Here is a 19,850-nt window from a genome sequence, read left to right on the forward strand (position 1 = left end):
ATGGCTGCCGACCTTGATCAGAAAGTGGCCTCCGAAGGCCCGACCGTCAACGGTGACGACAAGCTGTCCTCTCCACCGTCGATCGAACAAGCTCAAGTCGTCAACGTCGGACGTGAGAATCTCGGTGAGGTTCTCCCACCCCACGAGTCCTATGAGGGTCGTCACCGCTTTGACCCGACGGCAACATGGACCAAGCAGGAAGAGCGCAGGGTGGTGCGCAAGACCGACATGTATCTCCTCTCGTGGCTCTGCGTCATGTTCTTCGGTCTGCAGCTCGACCGCGGAAACCTGTCCAACGCGCTGGCCGACGGCTTCCTCGCCGACATGGGTCTGACCACGGACGACTACAACAACGGCACCACCATTCAGATCATCTTCTTCCTAGCGGCCGAGTTCCCCGTTCAACTGGCGGCCAAGAGGTACGGCTTCAAGTACATCCTGCCCAGCCTGATGATGGCATGGGGAACCGTTTCCTGGGCCCAGGCCTGGCAGCACGACCGCGCGAGCTTCCTCATCTGCAGGGCCCTGATCGGACTCTGCGAGGGTGGCTTCATCCCCGCCACCATTCTCTTCTCGACCTACTTTTACACTTCCAAGGAGCTGGCGGTGCGTCTTGCTGCTTTTTGGTCGACGCTCAATGTTGCCCGCGTCATCTCGGCTCTGCTCGCCGCCGGTATCTTACAGATGCGTGGTGTTGGTGGACATCCCGGTTGGTTTTGGCTCTTTCTGCTCGAGGGGCTTTTGACATGTCTTATTGCTGGCATTGTGAGTATTTATTTTATTCTATTTTCTTGTTCTTCATCTGTTTCTTCTTTAAACATCTCTACACATCTTTTCTACTCAAAAGAAAACACTAACAACGCCCCCCCTTTTTTTGTGCTAGTCTTTTGTCTATCTCCCCTTTTCACCTACTTCAACCAAGGGAGGTCTTTGGCGTAAACCGTGGTATACCGAGCGCGAAGAGGTCATCATGGTCAACCGTATCCTCCGCGACGATCCGGCAAAGGGCCGAACAGCACTGAAGGAGGCGATCAAGTGGAAGGACGTCCTCGACGCCTGGAAGGACCCCTCGGTCTGGGGACTCTACTTTATGGGTCTGGTCGCCTACATCCCCGCCACTCCGGTCCAGGCGTACCTTACGTACCAGCTCCGACAGCTCGGGTACTCGACCTTTGACTCCAACATGCTCACGATTCCGTCGGCGGCGCTCCAAATCATCACGATGCTGGCGCTGGCCTACAGCAGCGACTACTTCAACGAGCGGACCTTCCACTGCTTCTTCGGCGAGGCGTGGATCCTGCCGCTGCTGGCCGGCATGCTGGCGATACCGGACGGCGGGCGGCCGTGGGAGCGCTTCTCGCTCGTGACGCTCATCTCGGGCTACCCTTACTTCCACCCCATCATCTCGTCGTGGATCTCGGAGAACACCTTCGACGTCAAGAAGAGGGCCGTAACGGCGGCGACGTACAACGTCGTGGTGCAGGTGGGCTCCATCACGGGCTCGCAGATCTACAGAACCTACGACGCCCCTTACTACAAGCGCGGCAACGCCGTGCTCATCTCCATCTGCGCCCTCAGCCTAGTCACCCTGCTGGTGCAGAGGACGGTGCTCAGGACGCTCAACAAGCGCAAGGAGACCAAGTGGGCCGCCATGTCCGAGTCCGAGCGTGTCGCCTACCAGAACGACACAGAGGCGAGGGAGAAGGACGGTAACAGGCGTCTGGACTTTCGATTTGTTTACTAAAGGGGGTGTTTGCATAAAAAAATAAAATAAAATAAAAAAACTGTGGACCTCTTCTGATTACTATCTATCTACCTATCTATGTAGTATTAGTCTAGTTTGAATTTGGGCTGAGGTTTTTCTGTCAAAAACACCCAAATAGATTTGTTGGTCATGGACATACATATTTGTGTTGTCTAGGCCAATAAGCCAGTACTAAAGTATATCCAACAAACAAAATCCCCCCCACCTGCACAAAAAAAAACCCACATCCCTCTCAATCGAGTCGCCAATTCTTGCGCTAGTGAATGATGTGATAGTGGGACCAAATGGCGTCTCGGCGCGATCGCGGGTCCCCATGGGGCCGTAGATGTGGGAACGGGTTGGAGGGTGCTTTGAAGACGTGCCAATGTTTGTGGGTTTTGTTTTGTGCGTTGGTTATTACCGAGGTTCTCTCTATCTCTGCTTGGATTTCTATGTAACAAAGTACACGTTGTTTGTAAAAAAAAGAAACCGACCTCGATCCATTTTCTAACAGGGCACTGGGAAGAAAACCCACACAGATTGGTACCTGCTGTAAAAAGTTCTGACACTTATCGTTGCATCATTCATGTCTGCCGGGTTTTCTTTTACAAAGATGAATGGTTGGCCACATTTTAGGAATGGTTTCTGACATTGTGGATAAGCAAGTGTCTGCTCCCAGCTACCTGGTTACCGGGTAACATTTGCATGGAAGTATGCGTGTTGCTTGCTCATATTACTGTTGCAAAAGAAGTCATCTAGAAATGACAATAGGAGTTAGGGAGACAAGACTACCTTATATCTTCTAAACAGTTGGGATGTCAGATTGGACAACTGCTTTGTTTTCTTGTAGTATGCCAGCCCAGTGTTTTTTTTTTTTTTTTTTTTTTTTTTTTTTTTTTTTTTTTTTTTTTTTTTTTTTTTTTTTTGTTCTTTTTCTTTATTATGTGATCCAACTTGTAACCAAGGAACAGGTCAGCAAAGCAGTATGTAAAATCGAAGAAAAACCTCAATTTCTATACTGTCATAGAAATCAGCTAGATGTCTACACAGGAACAAATGGCATTAATTCTGTTCAGTAAAACTACTCGACAAAGCCGATCCAAGCCGCTGAGAAAATAAATACAAGGGGCATAGGCCGAATGTTGCAGAGCATGCAGAGCAAAAGCCGGAGCTGTATTCATTTGTGACATACGAGAAAAGGAATTACCCCTCAACTTTGCTGACGTTTTGCCCCCCATGCAAGGAAATAATATCATTTAAAACCAAGACAAAATACCATCTAGGCAAGACCTCCGAAGTAAAAAAAGGTTTCTAGAGTTTAAACCATGGAAGATGACAGGTGCTACAGAGGGACGCCCCGGTCAGCTAGTTTAGGCTGGTCCTAGGTAACCTTGTCATTTTTTTTTGCCGCTATGGTAGGGGCTCGCTCTGGACTTGTCAATCCAATGCATACAGCAAGCAATGCCTGCAAAACAAATCTTCCCCTCACTCCGGGGGTAAGTCTTGCTACTTTGTAATTTCCATTTGGGGATGGCATATTATGTCCTGTAGATTTTGAACAAATACACGACATGCACTGGAAAGAAAAAGAAAAAAGACAGCATACTTATACATTACCTTGACATGAATTATTTGATAATTTAATGTTTTCAAGTGACATATTAAGTTGTTCAAGCTTTCCAAAGCTCCACCAGCAAAATAGACACCATCGGAGCAATGATCGAACAATTTTGAACAAAACAAAAAGCCTAGAGGAGAAACACAACGGCCCCGGGCCAGTTTGTGTTGTTCCTGGAGAAAGAAGCACCATATAATTGCTTCTCTTTCGAACTCTGGTTATAATTTCGTGGACAAAAAAATAAAATAAAAAATAAAAAGAGGACATGTCGGACAGTGGAGAGAGACGACGTCCCCCGACCGAGCCGGTCAACGTTGAACCCCGGGAGAAGGATCCACAGGCAGAGCAGTTGCCGGCTACAGAAGATGACGGTGGCAACGAGGATGACCCATCGAGCATGACCGCTGCTGCAGATGCGGCGAACCGGAGTAGCAAGCGAGGTAAAATCGGCCGCCGGGCATGCGACGGCTGCAAGGTGCGCAAGATACGATGCTCCGAGCTCCCGCCTTGCGAGCGCTGCGTCAAGATCGGCATTGCATGCACCTTTAACCATGTACAGGCCCTACGCGGCCCGCGCTCTCTGCGCGAGAAGACCATACGCCGGATCAAGACGGTACAGGAGGCACCTTCTGCACAACAACAACAACAACAACAACAACAGCCACAGCAGCAGCAGCAGCAGCAGCATACCGCTGACGAGCCAAGACTCTCCACATCACCTGTCCAGCAAAAGTCTCCAACCACACTCCTGTCGACGCTCGTCTACCTGCTTTGCACCTACCGTCTCCGACTATTCTCAGTTTGGCCCATAGTGGCCGTCGAGGAGGTCATGGCCGATCTGCACCGCAACGCCGAGGACCTATCGACCTACGCGCTGGCCAACGCCATCGCGGCCGCGACCGTGGCGCAGCTCAAACTTGACTGCGACGGGCAGACGCCATCTTCGTCGACCCTCGAGGCCGAGGCGCGCCGAGCGCGGAGGGCCATCATCGACGGCCAGGGCGACAACGACGACGGCGACAACGACAACGACGAAGAAGAGCCCCTGACGAGCCTGGACTCGCTCCGCACTACCTTCTTCCTGCACATATTCCACGAGAACCAAAAGCCCGGTGGCGCAAAGTCGCTCATGTACCTGCGCGAGGCTATCACCATCGCTCAGATGATGCGGCTTCACGACGAGGCTTCCTACTCGGGCTCCTCGGGTCACGACCAGATGATGCGTAGGCGGATCCTGTGGCTGCTTTTTGTCACCGAGCGGGGCGTCGCCGTCCTGCACGGCCTGCCCGTAGTGTTAAACCCCAGTCCGAATGCGCGTTTTCCATCCCTCGGCGGTTTCGGAGACAGGAAGAGGGCGGGCGAAGAAGAAAAGGATGACGAGGCCCACATCCTCCCGGCGTTTAGGAAGCTCATTGATCTCTTTTGGATATTCGACAGGTCTGGGGCGTTTGAAATGCTCGGTGAGTCTGGTGGTAGCAACACCCCGACAAGACCGGTCGGGGCAGCAGGCACTCCAATGGGGGCTGTTCCCGATGCCGCAGACACACCGCCGGCCGAATCCAACTCGAACAAGCTGCAGAGGTGTTTTGCGCTGCTCAGGCAACACCAGTTTCACGACGACCAGCAGGCCGAGTCTAACCCAAGCGACGCCGGCGTTGATCCTCTCGGCGATGTGCAAAAGGCAGATGTCCTGGTCACGCAGCTGTGGATGCAAGCTGTGTTGTGGAAGCTGTTGCTGAGGCGACGACCACAACATCGACTGTCGGAAGCACTAGTACACACTCAGCCCTTGCAGATTGCAACCGACTTGATTAGGATAGTCGACTGTCTGCCGGCCGCAGCTCTAGAGTCTCACGGGCCGACGATGGAGCTCAAGATATTCGATATTGCCAGCGCCGTGGTTGACCAGCTGTCAATGTCGAGCAACGCGAGAGCTGCGTGGCACAGTGGTCGTGACAGCGCCGAGGGGATCCTTTCCGAGTTGCAACGAATTCTCAGCGGCTGTCGAGGTGGAAACACAAAACTTCTGGCCCTTCTTCGGGACAAGATCGAGGCTCAGAAAAGTTATGTAGGCCACGACAGATGCGTCATAGACCAAGGTCCCGGGTTGAGACATTCCAACCGATTCGGTACCATTTTCGAGCACCACGGACCATCTCTGGGCCACGGTCAAGTTCTCAGCTACCAAGAAAGCTTGGAAGGAAGAGTCCGAGATGCGTTCGACAACAGCTCGAGGGCTCAGCTTTACAACCCAGTCGGGCAAGGCTTACATATGACGCAGGTCAGCGCGGGCGATATGCTCCTCGGCATGTCCAGCGACGTCGAGGGTCTTCAGGTGCCTATAGACGGGATGGCGGACTCTGGAGCGGCACTGTTTGCCGAGCTGGCATCGAACGGGGGCTTTATGTGGGATGGGAACCTTTCCGGTGATCGGATAGGTGTATGGCCTGCATGTGTGCCAAACTAGGCCAGTTCTAGTCTAGATTTTGACTAACGCAGGTAGATGCTGAAAGTTGCAAATATGACAAGTGAGAAATAATGAAGGCATGGAAAAAGTAAAATATCCCAATGCGGCGTGCTGAATAAATATATTCCCGTCAGTTCAACTTCTCTTCAGGCAATAGCTTGTTCGTTGGCTGGTTATTAGTTTGCTGGAAAGCCAAGGTGTGCTTGCTTGGTTGGCTATACTGTATGAATCGATTTAGCATGACTCCGGCGGGTTGAAGACTCATGAGGGATAGTGGATGGAAATCAAAAAGCCCAAATAAAATCTTCACTTCCCCCACCAGATGGAGCAAGTTGCTGCAAGGCAGACCTAGCCAAGCGGGCTATCTTTTTGTGTTAGTGTAGTATGTCGCTGAGCCAGACCCCTCCGACCACGCCCGATAATTTCCCCGCGCTGGGTTCCACGCCTTTGCCCGTTGTAGCAACCATTCGAACCCCATTTGGAGGTGGGGGGAAATTGAAAGTCGACTTGAGCTCAGGGGTTTCTTTTGAGCACATCTTGTAATTCCAATGACTTTATATTTCATTTTTTTCAGATGACAAAATCTTGAAAACTTGAGGGAAAAGACATTTTTAGTCAGTCAAGTCAAGAATCAGACGAAAAAAAAAGGACAAGAAAAAGAGAGAAAAAAAAGAAAACAAATTCTTAATCTACTATTCTTCCACCAAAAAAGTTCACTTCATAATAATTCGCAAAAGTTTTAAGCCATGGCTTGGGAGGAACCAAGGAAGACAGGTATGCAGTATCGCCGTCTGGGCGACACTGGCCTTCACGTCTCTGCACTGAGCTTGGGTGGATGGATCACGTTAGTACATGAGGAATATAAACACGAGACGACCAAAGGGCAGAAAATACTGACGTTTCATTTCTTTTGCCCTTTCTCAGATTTGGTGGCCAAGTCGACAATGGTACGTTCGATGAATCTATCGAGTGCCGAGCGGGTTAGAGAATTATAGTTGACGTGTATCCTATGAGGTTTTCTTTTTTAGAAAAGACATTCGCCATCATGAAGCAGGCATACGACTGCGGCATCAACTTCTTTGACACTGCAGAGAGGTAAGTTGGAACCAAAATTGACAATTCACCAACTCCCTTGTCGAGAAACTTAAGCTCACAACAAACAAAAAACAAAAACAAAAGCTACGCCGGCGGCAAGTCAGAAGAGGCCATGGGCGCCGCCATCAAGCACTTCAACTGGAAGCGCAACGACCTGGTCATCAGCACCAAGCTGAACTGGGGTGGCGACAACGGCGAGATCCTGGTCAACAACCACGGGCTGTCGCGGAAGCACATCATCGAGGGCCTGCGCGCGTCGCTGCGGCGCCTGGACCTCGAGTACGTCGACATTGTCTACGCGCACCGCCCCGACCGCCTGACGCCCATGGAGGAGACGGTGCGGGCCTTCAACCACGTCATCGAGGTCAAGGGGTGGGCGTTGTACTGGGGCACGTCCGAGTGGAGCGCCGACGAGATCGCCGAGGCCTGCGGCGTCGCAAACCGCCTCGGCCTGATCCCGCCCGTCGTCGAGCAGCCCATGTACAACATCCTCAGCCGCGACAAGGTCGAGAGGGAGTTTCAGCGCCTGTACAAGCGCTTCGGCATCGGCCTGACCACCTTCAGCCCGCAAAAGTTTGGCCTGCTGAGCGGAAAGTACAGCGGCCCCATCGAGACGTGGCCCGAGGGATCGCGCTTCAGCGACAAGGGTGGCGACGTCAAGTTTGGCAGCACCATCAGGAACCAGTTCGGCACCGACCACTGGAAGGCCGAGGTCGAGAAGATCCAGAAGCTCAAGGTCGTCGCCGACAAGCTCGAGATCTCGCCTTCTCAGCTGGCCGTCGCTTGGTGTCTCAAGAATGAGAATGTGTCGTCGGTCATTCTGGGCGCGTCCAAGCCCGAGCAGATTGTCGAGAACTGCAAAGCCCTGCAATTGGTTGAGAAGCTGACGCCCGACGTTATGAAGGAGATTGATAGCATTGTCGGTGAGGTCAAGCTTGACCCGGCAAGGCAGGACTAGACTATAAAAATATGTCCTTTGAGATTCTGGACTCTAGATAGATTTAAATAGACTTACCATTGAAGCATTTCCACCGGTTTATCAGTTGGCTGGTCAGGTTTAGCTGGTAGCCATAGTGATGTGTTCTATTCAGCTCCGGCATTAATCGGTTGTAGTTCGCAGATTTGGTGCTGTACGTTTGTCGAAGTTGAACGAGTTTGCTCACCACAACCTTCAAGTATCGTTTGGTCCCATTCTTCCCTGGGACTCGTTATCAACCCGTCCCGTTCATTAATTGCCCTTCTCTCGACCACATCGCATTAAAAAATCTCTCGCGTTTGCTTTCTTTGTCATTTATCATTGTTGATACAGACATCCGTATCGTACATCCAAGTTTTATTCCCTTCCTCCCCAACCAACACTTTCTATATCACACACTCCCCGCCCCAATCTCCCCTTCTCATTCACTGCTTATCGGAGAGCCCCTTTTCCATCTGCATCGAAACCTGCGTGTTCCACGGCACCTTGCTCAGCTTGGCCATCCTCTCGAGCTTGCCGGCTCCGAGCTTGACCGAAGTGGCGCGGATGACCCTGGGCTCGAGCCGGAGCGCCATGCTGACCGTCTCCTGCGCCTTGACGCCCGCGTCGTACCGCATCACCACGTAGTGGCCCTTCTTGTAGCGCGCCTGCGCGTACGTCGTCGCCCGCGGGAGCATGAAGACGCCCCAGTTGGCTATGTCGCGGATCACTCCGCCGCTGCGGAGGATCGTCGAGCCGGCTGTTTGCATGATTCTATTTTTTTTGGCGACGAAAAATGCAGGCGTAGTTGGTCAGTTTTCGATGTTCTTCGCTGTTGGGTTGGGTTCCGTGAAGGAGAGAGGTTTTTTTTTTTTTCTCGCTTGCGCAAAATCGTCGGAGGGAGATTCGAAAGCGCAATGGAACGACCGGTGGTAGCGACAGGACTGTGGGATGGTTTCTCTTTGATTTGGAACATGGTGAAACTTACTCCTTCACCTCGTGGATTTTCCCCGGGCGGATCTGTAATTTTGTTGATCTAGAGTCAGCAAAAGCTTGATAACTGCACAAAGAAAAACCAAATTGTACTCACAATTGCTATCATTTCGTACAACATCTTGGCGGTTTGGGCAGGACTACATCGAAGTCCTAAGTCAAGATGGTGTATTGTTTTGTTTGTAACGATCCCTTTGCTTCGCTGTGGCGATACCACTCAATGGTTGACGACGTCGAATTGCTGTGGAACTTTTTTCGTCCCTTGCAAGTCGTGGAGCTGAGTTCCGGGCGGTTGTTCCGACCCGCCAAAACCGCGTCCGCGTTTCTGCACAGTAGACGTCAAAGTGGGGCCAACCACCCAATTCCACGTGCACTGGTTTTTTTTGTTCATCTGAATGAACATCGGCAGTTATAACGGTTCGACTACAGTGGAGGTATTTACTGTTCGATACTTTGACAACAAAGAGTTTGTTTCTTACAGAACTCATAAAGACCCCCACGCTAAACATCCAATTGCAAAACCTTTGTGCCTTGTCTCGGTTTCGTACAACTACAATATAGTTACAAGTAAAGTTATTGTGCAGAAAACGGAAAAAGGAAAGAGAGCTCTCAAGTGGTATCAGAAAAGAATTTAGACTGCAGGCCCGGTCGATGAAGCCTAACAGTCTCGCGAACCCAACCCTGTAAATGTCATGGACAAAGTTGTCCCCGTTGCTCCAAAGGATGCAATGATGCATTAGCGGAACCCTCTTCCATCCTGGCGCATATTATCCCAACACGTCTCTATGTTCCCTCCGAGCTTTGGTGCAGGAGAAAGAAGAAAAAAAAAAAAAAAAAAAAAAAAAAAAAAAAAAAAAAAAAAAAAAAAAAAAAAATTAAAAGTGGTGCATGGTGCAAAGCAAGCAAGATTACAAAATCCCGAGAATCTCTTGCGCCACCCATACCCTATTTGTTCAAAAGCACGCTTGCCCCCAAATGCACCGATGTCGCAGTCACAATATATAGTTTTTTTTTTTTTTAATTGTCGAGAGGACCCTCGGGGCCTAGTCTCGGCTTGATAGACTTCCACATGGAATTTACGGTTTCGCTGAATTTAGCTCCAGTTAGCTTACGACGTAGCTCTCTAGTCATGTTGCTTGACCCAAAACGTAATCTGAACTAAAGAAGAAGAAAAAAGAACAAGCTTACCTGTCAGTTTTGACAATCTTGACTCCGCGATCCTTGAGGAATTTGATGAATCGTTTCCTCGTCCTCTGGCGAGGGAATTGCGCAACCAGATCACCGTCCCCGCCCTTGACCTCGTCGCGCTTGTTGATAACGACATAGTTGGAGCCAGGTGCAAACAGAACCTCCTTGAGCTCCTCTGGACGCAAGTTAAAATCGAACCCTTTGTAGCAGCTCCAGACAGTGGGATTGGTTCCCGCGAGAACCTGGTGCTCCATGTACGGCTTGTCCGTATCGTCATCGGCTTCCACCCAATGCCAATAGGTGCTAGCATCGGTAGTGGTGGTACGTTCGGCTGACTTGACCTCTTCAACCTCCCAATCTGTTGGAAGAAGTTTGTCGTCGATTAGATCCTCGGTCGTGGTGTATCCATCGTATTCCAAATCTGACTTGCTTGGTTCATCATCGGGCTCTTCTAGACGAAGACGCTTAGTGCTAGGTGGGGAACTGAGTTCAGTCTTGGTCTGCGGCTGCGTTGTCGAGTCGTGTCCATTCTGCCCCTGATGAGACTGTACATCGTGCGCGGCGCTATCGCCAGATTCGCTCGCCCGCCGGCTATCGACTTGAAGGTCTCCAGGAGAGTGCCTGTTCTGAGCGGCAGCGCCATGAGGCTCCTTGCGCTTAGTGCGGCCTCGCTTCGCAGGCGTGTCTCGCTCGCTTCCGTCGCCGCCGCTGTTAAGTGACTTCCTGGGCCTGCCGCCACCAAACGGCCTGCCAATGTTGCCGAAGCCGGCCTTGGATCGCAAGGCGGACAGCTTCGCGTCTCGGTAGAAGTTGTGCACAATCTTGTTTAGTTGGAAACCGAGTTTGTCTTCGCTGTAAATCTCCCATAGACGTTGTCGGATCCACTCGAGGGGTGTCACGTCTAAGGGGAATTTTTTAAGTTCATCTAGTGTCGAGACGAGACGGAAGATGGTATCGTAGTTGCAGAAGCCTGCGGTGATAAAACGCTTGGATACGAGTTGGTATGGATTGATGTGCGTGTCATCCTTGAAGAACTCCATCAACTGCCGACCACGGTTTACCTGCCGCCCGATCTGCATCTGGGTGTTCTTCCTGGTCGACGGCTTGATGTCATCCTCGTCACCCAGGCTGCTGAAGTCACCAGCCTTGAGCGCAGCGTGTTTGATCTCAAAGTTGTGAAATTGCTCCGCGAATTTCTCCTTCATCGGCTTCCAAGATGGCTCCCAGTACTCGTCTGTTTCGTCAATCCGACGTAGCGGCACACCCACCATCAGCTCAGGAGCGGTGTAGACATTGCCGTCGTGCTCGAGCGAGAGAGTCGCCCTGGTGATCTCGGGTAAATCCATGTCGACATCGACTCCGTCATCCGACTCAACACCACGGGGTGTCCCGACATCACTAGGGACGGGAGACTTTGCCACCCGCCGGCTGAATGGGGACACGGCCTTGGCGCTTGACAGTCGTCCCTCTGGCAGCGAGCGGCGTGGAGGTTTGGCGCCGGTTGTGGCGGTTTCGGATCGAGTAGTAGATACGTCTCGGCTGGGGGTGTTGGCAACGGAACGAACGTTGACTGGAGTAAAACCACCTCTGCTGTTCACCGCCGGCTCCGTTGAGCGGCCGACGCGTTCCTCTAGCGGTTCTTCGATGGTAGGTATGGGGGCCGGGGCAAGAACAGGCAGCCTGCCTGATTTTGCATCGGCCGAGGCATGTGTCCCATTTGCACTGCCTTTGTTGGATGATGAGGGCAACTTAGTCCTCATGGCCACCTTGTGCACTGGAGATTGGGGTTGGTCAACGTCCATAGCATTCCCAAAGTGCGCCTTGGTGCCGTTGGCTGGCCGACTCGTCGCGGGATTGCAGGTTCTCATGACCTCATCCGAGATCCAGATATCTGCAGCATCGCCGAGTTGAGTACGGAAGAAGTTCCTTCTAGACTCGTTTTCCTCCCTCCGCTCCTTTGCAATCCTATTCAGTTTCTCTTCGTGATTACGCTCTATCCTCTCAACATCGTGGTGAGTGAGATCTGCCTCTTTCATGAGAGCGCGTACCCTCTCCTCGTAACGGTTGCGCTCTTGGTAAATGTCGAGCACTTTTCTGATGAGTGGGGCCCTTTTGCTCTCGAGCTCTTCCTTCAATTCCTGATCCTGTTTTAATCGCGCCTCCCGGATATGTGCGAGAGCGCGCGCCTGCATGGTGGCAGGAGAGTTGTCATGAGACGTGTCGACGTCCATTGTGATGAATGGACAGGCACGTCACGACTGTCGAGATACCAGTTTGTTTGCTACGGGTGATTACTTGGTCGTTGCTGTGTTTGTTGTACATGCAACGTGACCTGAACCGGCCCGTCGTCTTGGTGGAGATAGGGTGCCTATCAGCAAGCAGAACGCAATCTCACAAAAGAGGGCCGTGAGAAATGCGGCATCAGACTATTGAAATTTTCTTGTGTTGAGTTGTCGAATCTGAAAGGATGAAAAGCAAAAGAATGGTTTGGCGTGACAAAGCTACGCGTTTTTGGTTTTTCTTTCTTTTCTTTTCCTTTCCTTCTGATCTGATCTTGCCCTGCTGCTGCTGGAGAGAAAGAATAAAGTATGACAAAAAGGGAAAGAAATTTTTTTTTGTCGACACCGTTTCTTGGTGTGAATGGAGATTAATTTGATGGGTTGACTGATGATTAGGTCCTGGAAGGGAGAATATAAAGTTTTGCGATAGTAGGGCGCTAAACGACCTGGGTCGACTATCCCCGGACTGTCGGGGCAAATTTGATTAGGCTTGACGTGCTAGAGCTGAGGTTGCACAAGTTGAGCAAGTATGGGACTAGTGGGTTACTTTCAGGCCGAATCCGGGCAGGAAAGCGTTTAATGTCTGGTGTTGGGGGGAGAACTGATGGAACCAACAACCGTGCCGAGAAAACGCGAGCTGGGCGTAATAGAAAATGAAAAACAAAAAAACAGAAAAAAAATAAAAAATAAAGAAAGAATGCAGAACACAACCAACTCAAACCGACTAGGTAGGGGAGTGGAGATAGAAAAATGGTGGAAAATGACGGGACAGGAACTATGCAGATTAAGTAGAAAAGAAAAAAAAGAGAACAGTTTGTTGGTTGGTTTGCAGAGTTGTATTGGGGCTCTAAAATCAAATAGGGAAAAGGCAGAAAGAAAAATTAAAACAAGGTCAATGCAAGGTGGGGATTCGAGTTTGGCGTCCTCGAGAGGCGAAATCTCGCCAAAAACGTGACGGGAAACTGATGTGACGGAGGGATGAGAGACAAACGGGTTTATAGTCCCAGTGAAAATTTCATGACAGGGGGGAGGGGGGAAGAGAAATAGAACGGGAGGACAAGATGAGAGAAAAAAAAGGATTAGAGTGTCCTTCGCTTTCGAAAGGAAACAAAAAATAAAATAAAGTACACCCCATCGGGCAGGACAGGCAAGGCAAGAAAAAACTCACTTCAGCGAGAGAGAGGGAAAAAAAAAAAATACGGACCCTCCCTAATCTGGTCAGGAAAATAACAATGGTCCCTGCGCCAAGGCTGGTCCTGAGGCGGTGATCACCCTCAGACTATAAAATTGATGACTGGGGGGCATATTCCATCGAGATTTTCAAACACAGCCCACGTCTGACATGCCTTTTTTTTTTTCCTTTGAAGGGGGGATTAGAGTCCCGCGTTCCCGTGGCACAAGGACAAGAGTGGGTTTTGGTTTATTATTTAGTTTGCACCCAATATACGGAGTAGTGTGGTAGTTGGTGTGTGGCGTCTTTTCGGATGAATCAATGAAAAAATTGATGACAGATTACATATAATAAATTTACACATAACACAATAGTGGTGGATGATAATAGATCTTGGTGGAAGAGAAAAAAAAACAGGTTGACAAATTGGAACGGCTACCTGGCTAGTTGGCTGACTGAATGACTGACATGGTTTAGTGTCACTGCAATGAGTGAGCGTTATTACGGGAGTGAACCAAACAACCCAAAATGACCAAACGCGCTTGTGTGAGCAAAGCCAAGTCGAGAGTATACGAGGAAACGAGCGAGAATGGAGGCGAGAATTTGAAGAGCCAAACACAGGGGGAGAGAAAAAAAAAAAAAAAATCAGCACAGTACAGGAGAAAATTGGCTAATCAGACAGGGCAGGGAAGTTGGTACTTGAAAGGTAAGGTAGGGAAGGTACCTTTAGGTATGTGGAGATTTTCATGGCGGCCGAGACAAGGGAGACAAGAGAAGAAACGTCGCGCGACCAACAAAACATATGTGCATGGATGGCGCGATGGATCCATTTAAAAAGATCCGCATCAATTAGATCCGCTGTACCATTCCATTCCATATCATACCTATCCGTATACCATAGTGACTTGCGTTTCCACCTGCCTATCTACGTGCTTCTTCTATCTGCATGCATACCTATCCGTACTCTTTTCCCTCTCCCTAAATACCTATCTATCCAGACAACTAGTCAATCAAGATCGGTAGGTGCACTTCATTGCCTTGGGTAGGGTACCTAGGCTTACCCCCCCAGGTGGATCGTAATACTACATACAAAGTCAGATATAGTTCTAGACTGTCACAAGGGAAAAGGGGACAATTTGATCAGCACAGCCAGCCCAACGGCTAATGGCCGAATCGGGCCTGGTCTGGTCCCGGTTCCATGCAGATTTCTGTTTTGTCGCTTCTATGCTTTGAAGCCAGGGCGCATACGCGGATGGGGACTATCCTATCTATTTCTGCTTCCTTCGGTGGCCGGCCGAGACCCTCTCAAACTCACCTCCCCTGGTTTTAGTAGCAATGTGGTGTTGTAATGATGATAGGCTTCGTGCCTATTTGTTTTACTTTATTTACTGTAACTTTTTGCCCAACTCTCCTTCCTTCGCACGGTATAATCAATCACTCACACAAAAGTCCGAGTTAAAATAAAAACCGGAGAAATCATGACCCTTTTTTTTTTTTTTTTTTTTTTTTTTTTTTTTTTCCAGGAAGGATGAAGCAAGGGTGGGGAGGGCCAGGCATGCACACGGTGAACACAGTCGAATAATGGAAGCATGGGGGGGTTTTTTTTCCCTCGGGTTTTGCCGTTCACCTGTACTGTACTTTTATTAAAAAAAAAAAAGTTTCCTCTACCTGATCGGCTGATCGGTCCCGACCCTCAACTTGGGTAAGATCCGGCGTTATCTTACCCTATTACCTGCACAGCATTTCTTGGTATACGACCTTACTACCTACCGTTTTGACTTACCCACCCCCTTACCATTCATTACTCCTGCTCCCTCGATTTAATAAGTCACTCGACCCGAGTTGATGAGATAGATAATACTCCGTACTCCGCGGTTGCCACAAATCCGGTCATCAATCCTGTAATTGATTGGTCACGCCAAGCAGGCATGAGTTCCTTGCGACAAAAATGGGAACAAAAATAGACTGACGCCTTGATGGGTCTTATTCAGCCGAGAACCAAGCCTTTTGATAGACGAGAAGGTTTTTTTTGTTTTTCCCATTGTGTTAGTGATCAGGAATAAACTGGGGGTGTCCTGCATCCTTGGGTCTTAACGTTGCTTGCCATAATCTTATGTATCATCTGATTCGACATTTACTATGTAACCCTCATTAACTCTATTTACTTCGAGGACCACTCCACACCGGACCACTTGGTCTGATATGTGTCATTCACATAGTGCATCAAACATCATTGGTTTTTTTTTTTTTTTTTTTTTTACTATATACCTTTGCCTAAAAGGCTAAAGCAGTACCTATAAGTCATCTACCCCGCGTCATTTACGTTACCCTGTATGATTAAGGAATCCAACCCATCACCAAGTTGATTAAGTGTCGCCGCTACCATCTCTTTTGGGCCGACACCAGCAGTCCCCTTATCCTCGCGGGGTTTTGTCATCAATTAGAACAGGATAAAATGTAATCCGCAGGGGAATGGCCCTCTAGAGGCAAGAAACGTAGAATGAGTCGTGACAACCAAGCCAATATTAACGCCTGAAACCCCGGTTACCGCTAATGCAAAAAACAGTCCCAGGATCAAGCGCACGCTTCATCCTTTACCTCTCGCAAGGCTCCATCCAATGACTGATATGGTAGAGGGGATATCGCTCCTAATGTTGAATCCTTCCAAGAAGACCCGGACAACCTTCGCGGCTGACGAGACTCGGTATAATTTCTCTAGTATTTCGAATAAGGGCGCGCCGCCGCGTTGGGCGAGTAAGGGTGGTCGTACCCACTAGATTGTCCGTACGGGTCTTCGTTGTAGATGGTCTGTCTCCTATCTTCCTCGGGCAGCAGTTCCTTAACCTCCCAGTTGTTCATTCTAGTTCCAACTGAGAACTCGAGGTCTTCCTTCGTGATAGAATCCCAGTACTAGAGGGGCATAAACGAGTCAGTTGCAAGCACGGCAGAAGCAGGAACGTGGGAAAGCATACCTTGTAAACCATCATAACTCCCAACAAGTTGCAAATCGTTGCAAAAAACAGTCCATCCAGGTAGTGGCTAACAGCCTCACATATCGGCGTGCTCAATGCATACAGGATGACCTGACCCAGAACGAAAAAGAAGACGCCAAAGGCGATGTCTCCAAGAGGCCAGCGTTCATGGAGAGTGCGCACTACGAGCATAATCTGTAGTACAATGTAGACAAAGAGTTGCACGGCATTTATGAGATACAAGACCACGAACAGCCCGATGGTGTTGGAGGGGCTCAGACCAACCCAGCTCTTGAAGGTCGCAAGAGACACGAGGAAGGTTATGGTAAAAGCCACGAGCGAGCAGATGCGCATCATCCACAACGACAAGGGCGTGCCATCCTCGTACAGTTGAAACCCGACAAAACCGTTGATAAGCAGGCATGTGACGAGCGACGATGTGAGACCGTTCTGGACCGCGACGAAGTACGGGTAGGGCCCTGAGCCGGGTGGCACCACACCGGCATCGACACAGAGCGAGATAAAAGTCAGAAGCATGTAAAAGTAGAAGAAGTTAAGAATCTCCTTCCGGCCTAGAGATTGAAGAAATTATGTCAACTTTGGGGCATGATAAACGCGGTGCGATGATGAGGCAATATTGGCAACGGCTTCAACAACATACCAACAGCAGTAAACTTTCCACGGACGTGCAGAACCATAACAACGGTCATGCAGAGCGCAACAATGTGCATGGCGCTTGTCGCACCCTGGAAGATGATTGTGTTTGCCAACTCAATACTGCGTGCGTAGCAGTTGGGTTCGATCCCAATTATGTTGTTGACTTTCCCGACGTTGGAACATAGCGGCAACGGTGCCATTTGGCACAGGGTTGTGAAGTCTCCGAATCCAGGCATCTTGACGATCTCTTGTACGTTTCTCTCGGCGTCGTTGTTATTATTGGAGAGACCCGCTTAGATCGGATGCAAAAATGAAAACGGCCGCGCGCTCGGTCGCGTCACGATGCTCAAAGTACTTCGTCCGACTTTCGAGGAAGAATACAATCGTGGGAGATCTCGTTTTATTGATCGTAGCCGGTCGGGCCGCAAGGGGCGGAAGGACGCTTATCGAGATATCGAAGCTCAGTTAAGAGTGATCGAAACTTTTGATGGATGCAAGGTGATCGAGCAGTGCGCGGTTATCACCAACGGACAATAATCGTCGATGTCGTCGTCGCCACGGGCCAAAAGGTCTCTCGGGAAAGTCGATTGGCTTCGGCAGAGCGAATGGCGGATGGCGGAACGGCAGGGGACAGGGATACGAGGCCGCTGCTGATTGAGGAGATTGGATCTTCTCGTTTGTTTGTTCTACTTAGTAGACGAGCGAAGAAAAAAGACTGGGTACGACAGCAAGGGTCGTATTGGCGTAGCGAATGATGGCTTCTGGTGGGGTCGTCGAGCAAACAATTTCAAGAGCGATAGTAATAATTATGGTAGTGTCGTTCGTATTGAAGAAATACCGAACGACAGAGACGCAAAGAAAACGAGTGATGTCTCTGCTGTATACCTAAAACGAGCGTTGATGTATTGAGAAACAAGCCACCCCGTGGATCATGCAATGTAAGGTCATTGCCTCCCGCCCGTCTGCCGCGGCTGGTTTTGAGTGACCAAAACTTGGAGCGTTGCCATGGAAGGGAGCGTCTTTGTGTGCCTGAACCTGACCGGCACATGGCTGACAACCAGTTCTCGGGCCCACCAGCTTGGATAGGATTGGTCCAATTTAAAAAAAAACAAGTGGTGGGGCCTGTGCGTTGTGCCCTTGCCTGCCAACATGAATCAAAACGCTGGCCTGGGGGAATTAAGCCTGAAATGGGCAAGTGTCCCAGCGTTGGTTCACGGCGTTTTATGCCATCCCGTCTTTTGCGTTCCTGGGTTGACCAGGAATGCTAGAAAAAGCCAGCCGCACCAGACTTGGTGAAGCTTTTGTGGAGCAGTCTTCTATTACTTACTTCCCTACCCCTTTATTCTCTACTGAGTGCGGCGTGATTTTGAATATTAGTCTGATGGTGATATACCAACAACAATTTGGTGGCTAACTAGGCAGCTGCACACTCTTTACCGTTGAAATCGCGCCGTCGTTATTGTTGAGAGTCTAGATCTAAAATTGGACTACAGCTTGTTCATTTACTTGTCGAGGGACCCTGAATCTTCCAAGCTACCGCAACGCCCTCTCCGGGGTATACGGGTTTTGTCATTTGCCAACCAATTTCGTTGGCACGACTCGACGTTTGCCAATTCCCATTGCAGTTTGGTGCATGTCCTCGCCATTACGCATTGCCATGACCAGCAAAGTTTCTTGAAGAAATCTGCGCTTCGGCATGGAGAATCGCTCAATTTCATGCCAAGATCAGAATTTTCTATGGACTTTTCAGATTGGACTTTACCATCATGACAAATACCCCGGAGAGCCTCTTGAGCTTGTTGGCTGGCTCATGGGTGTTTGACTCTTTTAATTGGAGTTTAACAATGCCGTTATCTGCTTTCCTTAGTAATACTTCGCACTGTGTGTACGTCGTGCAAGAATTGCAACTGTCCTCGATATTCCGGTCTCAGAATTGGGAAAAGATTTAGTCACGTACCTCTGCTTATCTACGCATGGTATCCCAAGGTAAATAGGGAAAGTACTTTGCATTGACAGAACTCCGACATCGTATATATACTGTATATCCACCTCATGTATCTACCGTAGTACGGAGTAGGTAGTACTATGGTATGCTCCAGCCAGAAGATAGTCAGCTTTGGTCACGTGTCTTCGCATTCATGTGATCAACGGCATATCTATTGACTATCAGCACCAGTCGCGGTCTTGTCAAAAGTGGTTGGTTGGTTGGTAAGCAGCCTCTGAATTTGATGCTGTACATAATATGAAGAGGCTCGACAAGGGTGGCACTAATTGTCTTGGAAAAAGAATGAGTGGGGGGAGCTCTAGTTTAAAAGGCTACCTAGCTCCGGGCACCTTCCGGATGAAAACGTCCGATCTATGCTGTGTAGCTTTGTGTCTATTTGATGCTTGGTTGTGCAACAAATTTCCCCGCTCGGCCGATATCTATCCGTTCGTGATGCAAGACGCCGCAAGGGAGATCACTAGGAATGGATGGTGGTAATGGGATGATCGGTGATCGGACTGCTGCTGGTGTTGCTGCTGCCAAAACAAAAAAGAACAAACGGGGGGAGGAGAAGAAGAAAAAAAAGCATTCCGAGTTGCATTTTCCCTTTTGCATGATAGTTTTGACTTCATATTGATGTATGCACTCTTTTATATATTGGAGGGTATATAATATCTGCAAGCTGCAAGTGTAAAACAGAGAGCGAGCAACTTGTCAAGAAAATTTT

At 49.6% G+C, this 19,850-nt stretch overlaps 7 protein-coding genes across 7 annotated transcripts; 3 read left to right on the forward strand and 4 right to left on the reverse strand.

The window, feature by feature from the left end:
* On the forward strand, positions 1-1,744 carry PgNI_09655 (uncharacterized protein; the record flags this gene model as incomplete). The annotated part of the gene is made up of 2 exons (XM_031129637.1): positions 1-765; positions 884-1,744. 2 exons carry the CDS (start codon positions 1-3, stop codon positions 1,742-1,744), a joined length of 1,626 nt encoding a protein of 541 aa, XP_030978147.1.
* A 1,883-nt stretch (positions 1,745-3,627) lies between these two features.
* PgNI_09656 (uncharacterized protein) lies at positions 3,628-5,829 on the forward strand (the record flags this gene model as incomplete). Its single annotated transcript, XM_031129638.1, has 1 exon — positions 3,628-5,829. One exon carries the CDS (start codon positions 3,628-3,630, stop codon positions 5,827-5,829), a length of 2,202 nt encoding a protein of 733 aa, XP_030978180.1.
* A 579-nt stretch (positions 5,830-6,408) lies between these two features.
* PgNI_09657 (uncharacterized protein) lies at positions 6,409-7,882 on the forward strand (the record flags this gene model as incomplete). Its single annotated transcript, XM_031129639.1, has 4 exons — positions 6,409-6,673; positions 6,754-6,776; positions 6,858-6,924; positions 7,009-7,882. The coding sequence occupies exons 1-4, from the start codon at positions 6,576-6,578 to the stop codon at positions 7,880-7,882; spliced, it is 1,062 nt and encodes a 353-aa protein (XP_030978150.1). The 5' UTR covers positions 6,409-6,575.
* Positions 7,883-8,215: 333 nt separating this feature from the next.
* PgNI_09658 (uncharacterized protein) lies at positions 8,216-9,130 on the reverse strand. Its single transcript, XM_031129640.1, has 3 exons — positions 8,970-9,130; positions 8,868-8,899; positions 8,216-8,653 (listed from the first exon to the last, which is right to left on the reverse strand). The coding sequence occupies exons 1-3, from the start codon at positions 8,991-8,993 to the stop codon at positions 8,326-8,328; spliced, it is 384 nt and encodes a 127-aa protein (XP_030978063.1). The 5' UTR covers positions 8,994-9,130; the 3' UTR covers positions 8,216-8,325.
* A 514-nt stretch (positions 9,131-9,644) lies between these two features.
* On the reverse strand, positions 9,645-13,389 carry PgNI_09659 (uncharacterized protein). Its single transcript, XM_031129641.1, has 2 exons — positions 10,061-13,389; positions 9,645-9,959 (listed from the first exon to the last, which is right to left on the reverse strand). The coding sequence occupies exons 1-2, from the start codon at positions 12,289-12,291 to the stop codon at positions 9,890-9,892; spliced, it is 2,301 nt and encodes a 766-aa protein (XP_030978062.1). The 5' UTR covers positions 12,292-13,389; the 3' UTR covers positions 9,645-9,889.
* Positions 13,390-15,681: 2,292 nt separating this feature from the next.
* Positions 15,682-18,106, reverse strand: PgNI_09660 (uncharacterized protein). Its single transcript, XM_031129642.1, has 3 exons — positions 17,144-18,106; positions 16,483-17,054; positions 15,682-16,420 (listed from the first exon to the last, which is right to left on the reverse strand). The coding sequence occupies exons 1-3, from the start codon at positions 17,373-17,375 to the stop codon at positions 16,226-16,228; spliced, it is 999 nt and encodes a 332-aa protein (XP_030977569.1). The 5' UTR covers positions 17,376-18,106; the 3' UTR covers positions 15,682-16,225.
* Positions 18,107-18,600: 494 nt separating this feature from the next.
* PgNI_09661 (uncharacterized protein) lies at positions 18,601-19,145 on the reverse strand. The gene is made up of 2 exons (XM_031129643.1): positions 19,097-19,145; positions 18,601-18,993 (listed from the first exon to the last, which is right to left on the reverse strand). Exon 2 carries the CDS (start codon positions 18,855-18,857, stop codon positions 18,642-18,644), a length of 216 nt encoding a protein of 71 aa, XP_030977570.1. The 5' UTR covers positions 18,858-18,993; positions 19,097-19,145; the 3' UTR covers positions 18,601-18,641.
* Between the last annotated feature and the right edge of the window lie 705 nt (positions 19,146-19,850).

This window comes from Pyricularia grisea, assembly GCF_004355905.1.
Source record: "Pyricularia grisea strain NI907 chromosome Unknown Pyricularia_grisea_NI907_Scaffold_7, whole genome shotgun sequence".
NCBI classification, from domain to species: Eukaryota; Fungi; Ascomycota; class Sordariomycetes; order Magnaporthales; family Pyriculariaceae; genus Pyricularia; species Pyricularia grisea.